The sequence below is a fragment of the Miscanthus floridulus genome, chromosome 7 (genome assembly GCF_019320115.1).
Source record: "Miscanthus floridulus cultivar M001 chromosome 7, ASM1932011v1, whole genome shotgun sequence".
Lineage (NCBI taxonomy): Eukaryota > Viridiplantae > Streptophyta > Magnoliopsida > Poales > Poaceae > Miscanthus > Miscanthus floridulus.
The window spans coordinates 108,659,833-108,669,537 of record NC_089586.1 but is presented as its reverse complement, the minus strand read 5'-3'; the positions used below and the strand labels follow the sequence as shown (position 1 = coordinate 108,669,537).

At 52.0% G+C, this 9,705-nt stretch overlaps 2 protein-coding genes and 1 pseudogene across 2 annotated transcripts; 1 reads left to right on the top strand and 2 right to left on the bottom strand.

Moving 5' to 3' along the window:
* Window positions 1–843: 843 nt before the first annotated feature.
* On the bottom strand, window positions 844–2,817 carry LOC136466032 (uncharacterized; annotated as a pseudogene).
* Window positions 2,818–3,539: 722 nt separating this feature from the next.
* LOC136467511 (peroxidase 5-like) lies at window positions 3,540–4,804 on the top strand. Its single transcript, XM_066466238.1, has one exon. It carries the CDS (start codon window positions 3,699–3,701, stop codon window positions 4,701–4,703), a length of 1,005 nt encoding a protein of 334 aa, XP_066322335.1. The 5' UTR covers window positions 3,540–3,698; the 3' UTR covers window positions 4,704–4,804.
* A 2,695-nt stretch (window positions 4,805–7,499) lies between these two features.
* On the bottom strand, window positions 7,500–9,198 carry LOC136467509 (mitogen-activated protein kinase kinase 10-like). The gene has a single exon (XM_066466236.1). The coding sequence runs from the start codon at window positions 9,116–9,118 to the stop codon at window positions 8,036–8,038; it is 1,083 nt and encodes a 360-aa protein (XP_066322333.1). The 5' UTR covers window positions 9,119–9,198; the 3' UTR covers window positions 7,500–8,035.
* Window positions 9,199–9,705: the final 507 nt, after the last annotated feature.

Genomic DNA, 9,705 nt, shown 5'->3' with positions numbered 1-9,705 from the left:
ATGGAAGGGGAACACTGCTTCATCAAACAGGACGTGGCGCGAGGTAATGACGTGACCCGTTGATGGATTGTAGCAGCGGTAGCCGCGGTGGTCTGTAGGATAGCCGATGAAGAGACACTCGGTGGACCGCACGGCGAGTTTATGGCTTGCCGTGGCGATCAAGTTGGGGAAGCACCGGCAGCCGAAGACGCGGAGGTCAGTGTAGCTTGGTGGCGTGCCGAAGAGGAGCTGGAATGGCGTCGTCGTGCCTGTGGCGCAGCACGGATGCCGGTTGATCAAATACGTCGCCATGGCAAGTGCGTTAGCCCAGAACGCTAGAGGAGCTGCACTATGGATGAGCAATGTGCGCAGACAATCGTTAAGTGTGCGAAGAACACGCTCGGCTTTCCCGTTTTGCTGAGACATGTAGGGACACGAGAGACGGAGCTGAGTGCCCAGGGATGAGAGGAGAAGACGCATGGCGTTGTTGTCATACTCACGGCCATTGTCAGTCTGAAAAGCGAGAATCGGCAGACGGAATTGTGTATGAACATAAGCAATGAACGAGCGAATAGTGGGAAGAACATCAGATTTATTGCGTAGTGGGATTGTCCAGAGATAATGAGTGTAGTCATCAAGTAAAACAACATAATACTTATACCCTGAGTTACTGAACACAGGTGATGTCCATACATCGGAATGAACTAACTGAAAGGGAAAAAAGGTTTGTGATGTAGAATCATGAAACAGCAGGCGAGAGTGTTTACCCAACTGACAAGAAGAACATGAATGCTCATCACTTTTATTACAGCGAAAAGAAAAAATTTGGAGAACTTGAGTGGTGACTGGGAGCCCGGGATGTCCAAGTCGCTGACGCCACAGGGACGCTGCTGATGAAGCATGGAGCGCTTGATGATGAGGAAGACGAATCGGGTAGAGATCACCATTGCTATCACATCAGAGCATCTCCGCCCTGGTATGAAGATCCTTTATGGAAAAGCCAGAAGGGTCAAATTCGATAGAGACATCGTTATCACGAGTTAAGCGCCGAACGGAAACCAAATTCTTAATAAGAGAAGGTGAAACGAGAATATCATCAAGACGAAGTGGAGTGGTGGCAGTGGGAATGATGGTGTGCGCACGGTGTGTTGCCGGCATACGAGCCCCATTTCCAACTGTGATGATAGAAGAGGATGAATGAAGAGAGCCGGGAGGGAAATTACCAGGGGACGACGACATATGGGACGTCGCACCAATGTCGAAGTACCACTCGGAGGCACTGGGCGGCTGCTGCTGTCCGCTGGATGCCTACAGTGCCGCGTAGAGCGCATTGGTGTCGAAGACGTTGGTAGAGTTGGATGCGGCCGTCATAGCCTGCTGTGGCTGGAACGGAGGCCGAGGGCCCAGGACGCCGGCGCCAGGAGCACAAAAAGGCATTGGCCATGCCTGGACCATGCCTTGCCATGGGTTGTAGCCTGCGACCCATGGCATGAAGGAGTTGTTGGTGGAGTTGGCGTTGGAATGGGAGCCGCCGCTGGCATTGTTCCGACCGCCACCATTGCCGCGACGGCGATCGTAGCAGTTGTTGGAACGATTGCCGCCGCTGTTGTTGTTCCCGGCACGGTTGTTGTTGGGGCACGGAGCAGGAGAGCCGGAGGAGACATCCTTGGGGCCAGAGGACGACGATGAGGAACCGCCGTTGGTGGCGCCATGAGACGCGGTCAGAGCCTGACCCGCCTCAACGGTGGCGTCATGCTGGAAGCTGAGTTCTTCCAGGATGAGGAAGGAGCGGGTGCTTTGGAAGGTGTGCGGCGGGGACTTGGAGGTGATCACCGGCTTGACGTAGCGGAATTTGGGGTTGAGACCCCGGAGAAGATTGAGCACTTGGCTCGGCTCGAAGACGGGGTGACCGATGTCACGCAGTTGGTCGGCGATCCGCTTGAGCTTGGTGTAGTAATCGTTGATGGACATGTCACCTTGCACCATGGAACGCAGCTCGGCTTCCAGATAAACCGCGCGCTGCATTTCATTGTCTTGGAAGAGACCCTCCACGGCATGCCAGAGGGTGTAGGCGTCGTGGCAATCATGACGGACGATGTCGAAGACGCCTTTGGACACGGTGGCGAGTATCCAGTTCATCACCGACGTACAAAGCACATTGAACTTGATATTCACTTTGTCCGGGAGAAGGTCGCTATTGGGTCAGCGGACCAGTCTCACCCCACGTCTTCAGCACCTTCAACCAACCAACTGCGCACGTCGTGCACTCGCCGCGCTCGCCGATCCGCAGAGCGCGCCCTGACGCCGCATGCGCGCCCGGTCTCCACGGCGCCCACGCTCCCGCTTAGGCCGCTCGCCCCCTACTCGCGCATGCGCATGCCTGGCCAATGGCCATCTGTTGTACTCTATATATGTACACTTACTTGATCAATATAACTCGTCCAGTTGATCAATTCTCTTCTACATGGTATCAGTCGCTTCTTCGATTCTGGAAAACCCCTTTGCCTGATACCATGTAGAAGAGAATTGATCAACTGGACGAGTTATATTGATCAAGTAAGTGTACATATATAGAGTACAACAGATGGCCATTGGCCAGGCATGCGCATGCGCGAGTGGGCGAGCGGCCTAAGCGGGAGCGTGGGCACCGTGGAGACCGGGCGTGCTCTGCGGATCGGCAAGCACGGCGAGTGCGCGACGTGCGCAGTTGGTTGGTTGAAGGTGCCAAAGACGCGGGGCGAGACTGGTCCGCTGACAGGGGGGGGGGGGGGGGGGGAGTCTGCCATGCTCCAATTGAAATCTAAACGCACACCTTGGCACCGCGTACCCACGGACCATATCAAAAGTTCAAGACCTGACACGTGCTTTGTTCTAAGATCGAGCTCCCATTACGCAAATGATTGCTCCAAAAGTTTGAGCAGCCGTAACACCGAAAAAACAAATGGAGTCCGCTTTGCTTCGCTGAAAAAACAAGCCGAAATATTGTTCTGGCTGATTTGTCGTGAGAGAAAAACACTCAACCGACTAAAAAAACAAGCTGAAAAGTACCGACAAGCAAGCGAACAGGGCCGTAGGGTGGATGGTGACATCTCATCGTGTACAGCGTATGTTGTCCTCCCCCTCTCTTACCAGTTCGTCGCTTCAGAACACAACCAGCGGGCGAAGTGTTTATATAAATCCATCCCTTTCCACTCCGACGATTTTCTATATAGATTAACACAGCACGCACCAAACTGATTAATATTAATATGGATTCGACCATGACCGGGGTGGGGGGGGGGGGGGGGGGGGGGGGTGATGTTGATGTGGACCAATGCCAGTCGACGAGGTCTATGCACGCGTAGTTTGAGCACGCGCCTGCTTGTTTGATGACTAAACATTGGCCTAGTGGCCGGGTTGATGGAGGCCGACTAGCCACTGCTTGGATCGGGTCTCTCCTTAGACTCGGCACTATGTATGCAATTTCCCAACTGTCACTTGCTAACACCGATGTTTAGAGATGCACATGTATAAATAGAGAAACTCACTGGTCATCAGCCCATCACCACTCCTCGCTCGTTCTCTCCTGTTTCAGCTCAGCTCAGATAGCTGACATGCTCAGCGCCTGCGAGGTTAAGAGCTCCAGTGTTAAAAGCTAGCTGCACTGATCAACCGAGCTTGCCGTCGGAAACCGAGATCGATCGAGTGATCATCGCCTCATCGGTTGGTAGCAAGTGAGCATGATGAATCAGTGGCTAGTGTTTGCATGCGCCTTGCTGGCGGCCTTTTCGGCGGCGCGCGCGTCCCCGCCCCTGCAGGTCGGGTTCTACGAGCACTCGTGCCCACAGGCCGAGGACATGGTGCGCAACGCCGTCCGCCGCGCCGTCGCCAGGGACCCCGGCCTCGCCGCGGGCCTCATCCGGATGCACTTCCACGACTGCTTCGTCAGGGGGTGCGACGCCTCCATCCTGCTCGACTCCACGCCGGGGCAGCCGCACGAGGCCGAGAAGTACTCGCCGGCCAACTTCCCGAGCCTGCGCGGCTTCGAGGTCATCGACGAGGCCAAGGCCATCGTGGAGGCGCACTGCCCGCGCACGGTCTCCTGCGCAGACATCGTCGCCTTCGCCGCGCGCGACGGGGCCTACCTCGCCGGCGGCATCGACTACCGCGTCCCCGCCGGCCGCCGCGACGGCCGCGTGTCTGTCAAGGACGAGGTGCTCCAGGACAACCTGCCGTTCCCGGATTCCACCGTGGCGGAGCTCATCGAGAGCTTCAGGCGCAAGGGCCTCTCCGCGGACGACATGGTCACGCTCTCGGGCGCGCACTCCATCGGCCGCTCGCACTGCTCGTCGATCACGGACCGGCTGTACAGCTTCCAGGGCGAGGCGGGGCGGACGGACCCGGCCCTCCACCCGGCGTACGCGGCGGACCTGAAGCGGGGGTGCCCACCATCCACGGACGACAACGCGGAAGACCGCACGACGGTGCCGCTCGACACGGTGACGCCCAACACCTTCGACAACGAGTACTTTAAGAACGTGCTGGCGCACAAGGTGCCCTTCACCTCCGACCAGACACTGCTCGACAGCCCCTGGACCGCGGGGCTCGTCGCGTTCCACGCCGCCGTCGGCGAGGCGTGGGAGGCCAAGTTCGCCAAGGCGATGGTCAAGATGGGCGCCATCGAGGTACTCACCGGCCATGAGGGCGAGATCAGGCAAAAGTGCTCCATGGTGAACTACTACTAGTTGACTCTGCTACTTGTTGGTTAATCATCAAAACAAAAAAAGAAAGAAGATTGAGATTGTCAAAACAAAAAACATTATATATATATGATGAATAAAGGATATGTACAAATTATAGAGCTCACAAAGCTCAAATGAAGAGAGAGAGAGAGAGAGAGAGAGAGAGAGAGAGAGTACAATTAAGTGAAATTCCCGCAGCAAAAATCTAGTTCTATTTTCCTGCTGCGCTTAGCTTTGATACAAAGGCCCTGTTCGGCTTACCCCATATTCGACTTGTTCGGCTTATTTTTTCAGCTGGAACAGTGTTTTTCAGCTAATTTCAGCCAAGATTCAGACCCGCGAACGGGGCCCAAAACAAGCTGAAGTCAAGCTTCCATTTGCTGCGGTTGCAGCTTTAATTTGTCCATCGAAAATGATACTGTTTCTCATCCTCCATATGACCCAGCTGGCAGTTATGACTAGTTCCCTGAAAATCCGATTGCCAAAGGTGTCTCTAGCTGTGATTACCATATCCAATGGCTGGAGGGTAGTGTCCCATTGTATTGAGAGCAAGTTTGTAATTTGGCATGGACATAAACTCACAAGTACGTAATTTGGTAGAAGGTCGAGAATGTTCATGGACGGCTTGTTGTCTACAAGTTTTTTCTTTCATCTGACACATAGACAACTCGTAAAATAGATTGATTATTTGATTATCTATAAATTGTTTAATGCCTGCATGTAGTTATGATCAAGCATACATATGATTCATGTAATATCGTTGTGTTGCTTTTCGATATAAAACAAATCAAGCATAAACAAGATGAATATAATTACAATATTTTTAGAATCATGAATATAAATGACATATATTAACATGTATATAATGTAATATAATAGTTTTTCATAACTCAAATAAAATGTAATACAATTACATCATTTTGGTCTAGTTCCCGCTGTGGCCATAGCGCGGCTCAACTAGATTCCTATTGAGTTGTCTATGTATTGGTGCTAAGCACGGATAGTGGAATTTCTCCGCAGCACATATGTGAAACATGGATTAGGATTATCACTAGTACACATTTCAGCTAGCAGCACTATCGTCGCACTCGATTTAGATATCCAGGATAACCATCTCAATTGCTCATGGAGTAGTTGTAGCCAACGGCGGAGCTGCGTGGGGGCCATAGTGGGCCATGGCCCCCCTGGTTTTGGAAATTTTCTAAAGTCCATATACTGTTTAGAGGAAATAGAAATACAAATACAAGGCCATGACTTAATAATAGTGTAGAGTCATGACAGCTAGCAAGCAATCAGTCCATCGTAGGCATGGCAAACAACGCAATCCACATTCAGTCTCCATTTCTCCCTTCTGCTTTTCTTTGTCAGAGAGTGTCTCCGTGGCTATACATCTCTCACCGCAGATGGCTCTGCACTTGGCATGCCGCAACAGAGCTGTTGCCAGCCTACAAAGCTCTCGGACTGCCGCAAGGTGCCTTCTTATTCAGCACATGCTTACAAAATGCCCCCCCCCCCCCCCCCCCCCCTGCTTGGGCTGCACGCTCCGCCACTGGTTGTAGCCTACAAGACAAAACACAATTCAGTCAGAAAACCACATAACTCTGAGACGAACCAATAATTTAGATTCTTTTACCAGCAAATGGAATCAGTGGATCACATATACTACCTATTGTATATATTTATTCTTCTATAAGATGCAAAGATTAGACTTTGCAAGTGTGAAGTTTTGTTTCAGAGTGAGAACAAAATCAATTTGACTGCTAAGACTATCGGAAATATATTTGATGTGACATTGTCAAAATTCCTAGAGCTCTACCTGCTATAAATGTTACTCATTGCTATAGTTGATGAATTTGTGTAACAAAAGAACAATTATAAGCCTTTAAATCATTGTCAAGCTCATTTCTATTTGATATTTACTATGCAAGGAATTGAAGGTGTTATCACACCGATTGCTAAGCTAGCATGTGCTTGTCTTATGACTAGTAGTAGAGACACACCCTTAAGTTGAGATAATATTCAAGTGACACAACATATAAAATAGAACACTTCAAACTATACAGATTAGCTATGTTCTAGGAGAAGCCACATGTGACCTCTTTAGCTTCAAGCTATTGGAGAAGAACTAAATTTCACTATGTCTGTCTACTCCCGAATCAAGAAAAGTTTCTCTACGTCATTAGCGGATCCAAAGTTTGTTCTTCTTGTGAAAAAAAATCACTTGCTACACCTCGCTGGCATAACATTCTCTGAATATGCAATACATTCAGAAGCTGCAACCTAGAACATAACATGTTAAAGAGGTCTATGAACATTTGCCTATGAAGGTGCACATCAGGAACAGAGAGAGGGAGAGAGAGAGTGCATCACATTTTCCTCGTCTCTGATCTACACATCTACTCAGTTTTATAGGGAACTGGAGGGGCAGAAAAGCCCCTACAGAAAACGCATTAAAAAAAATAAGTACAAAAATTACAGACAGCCAGGGTTCCGCTCAATCTACTCAGTTAGATTCCACACTTAATACAGAATACAGAGGTCTGGATGAAAATCTGCAAAGCTACACCATGTTGATAATTTTTGCGAAGACCCAGTGGGCACGTCCTTACGAGCAGTATAATCATAGTGTTTTAACGGTTAAAACAAAAGGTGAATCGTGAATCAACAAAAAACACACAAGGAATAGAGGAATTCCGATTCTCCAACTGAAATAACATGACACAATCCAAGACTGGTGAGTCAGAAAAGTTTTAGAAAACTCGCCCATAGCCGAGCGGCGGCAGCTGATAGGCGTTCGGTTCTACTTTTTGTATGCATTCCAATTGAGAAGTGCGTTGAACAATCTATTTTATGGGCGTTGATAAAATCGTACAAGGTTGTGATGGTACTCCCTCCATTTATGACGTGCATTAAAGACGGAAGGGATATATATTTCTAAAACTGAGATCTGTTAATGACAGTATGACACCGCAAACAACCATTGGAGGCTTGGAGCTCAACATTGACCGGAATAGCGAAAGCCAAGCCATTATTCCCTCGAGCAGCTGGCAGTTTAGCACTCATGATTCACCACCCAAATCTGCATGCAAACCACTGCGTGTTTACCAGACACCACGGATCATGAAGCTGGTTATTTTGCCTCACAGAGCAACTGCAGCCTGCAGCTAATCACCAGATCTACCATGGGAGTCAGACACCTCTGAATTATGCTCCCAAACCTGATCAAGTTCGCTTGGCCGGTCTCATGTTCAGTTGGATTTGCATCTTCCTTAACGAGGCCGTTGATCACTATTAGGACTTTATTTTCGTCATCGCCACGGTCGTTGAGTTTTGTATTAGGTGTGTTCTTTGCGTTCGACTGTCATCAGTTCGTCATCGAAGTTGGTGAGCCACTCGTTGGTGGTGGTGATGGCGCAACATGGCGGCACCCCCGCGACGAAGGGATGCCCGAGAAGTTCGTCCACTGTGGCTCTCCTCCGCCAGTCTTTCTCCAGGCACCGCCGCACGAAGCCCCTGAACTCCGACGACGCCGTCACAGGCACCTCCGGCGCGCTCCCGAAGCACACGGTCACCACCAGAGCCGCCCACTCCGGCCTCTCCCCAACCGCCACCAGCGGGAACCTGCCCATGTGGCATTCTAGGAGGACCACTCCAAGGGACCACACGTCGCTGGAGAGGTCGGTAGCGCCCGACGGCGAGGCCGCGCCGAAACCTTCGGGGTCCAGCCTCTCCGGGCTCATGTACGCGCACGTCCCCTCGGCGCCGGCCGCTCGTTGCGCGCCGCCGGCGCTGGGGACGTGGCGGCTGGCGCCGAAGTCGGCGATCTTGACCTCGCCGTGGCGGCCGACGAGGAGGTTCGATGGCTTGACGTCGCCGTGGACGATGCCGAGGCGGTGCAGGTGGCGCAGGCCGCAGAGCACGTGCCGCGCCACGCCCGCGATGGCGTCCTCCGGGAGGCGGCCGCACCGCCGGAGCACGTCGCCGAGCGAGCCGCCAGGAACGTACTCGAGGACTAGGTGCAGGAGCTGCTGGTCGCTACAGGCGGCCGGGTTCCCGGGAAAGACCCCGTGGAGGCGGACGACGTGCGGGTGGTCGGGCGCCGCGGCGGCCACGCGGAGGTGCACGTCGGCTTCCCGGAGCGCGCCGCCGCCGTCGTCGCGCACGCGCAGCGACTTGACCACGAGCTCCGCGCCCGTGCGGCGGTGCCGCGCCTTGTAGACCGTACCGTCCGCGCCGTGGCCGAGGACGCCCACCCTCTCGAGCTCCGTGAGGCTGTCGATGACGGGGTCGGGCGAGCCGGGCGGCCAGGACGGCAGGCCGCCGAACGGGTGCTCCTGGTACATGAACGGCGGTGGCGACGCCGGCGGCAGCACGGACAGCCTGAGCTTCGTGCGCTCTCGCAGCTTCGCCGTTCCCATTGCCAATGGCACGATCAGTTGTTGTGCCTTGGGAGCCGCAAGTCACAATGGATTGCATGAGAGGGAGACGAGAGTGTAGCTGCTGGCGTGCGTTTACCCGGAGTCCTGAGAGGGGCGGTGAGAGAGGAGTTGCAATATCAGGGGAGCGGTGTAACGGACTACCTACCACTCGCCCGTAATGCAGGGAAGCATCTCTCCTCTGAGGCTCTGAAGCGTAACGGAAATTGCTGGAATTACGGTACGGGCTGTCAGCTCTGAGGCTGTCAGCTCCACGGCAGCTCAGAATAGATATCCACTACTACCACTATTGCTTTATTTAAAAAAAACAAGCAATAGATGCTTAGTCCTAAAAAAATGTTTATATAAAATAAAAATGTGTGGCAAATCTGAAATAAAAATTAGACACAAAATTGGACACTAGATTACTCGTTTGTTCCACTAAAATTTGGAAGGCTTCTTATCACATTTTCTTGTTTTTTTAATGCAACAAAGCACTGATGATCATACATTGATAGAATAGTGGGGGTGAAACAAACACAAAGTTCTACTAAAAACCGTACAGAGGTGAGGTTGAGCACACAGCTCAA

Excerpts from the sequence above, each read along its gene's own strand:
- LOC136467511 (XM_066466238.1), top strand. The coding sequence starts at position 3,699 with ATGATGAATCAGTGGCTAGTGTTTGCATGCGCCTTGCTGGCGGCCTTT.
- LOC136467509 (XM_066466236.1), bottom strand. The coding sequence starts at position 9,118 with ATGGGAACGGCGAAGCTGCGAGAGCGCACGAAGCTCAGGCTGTCCGTG.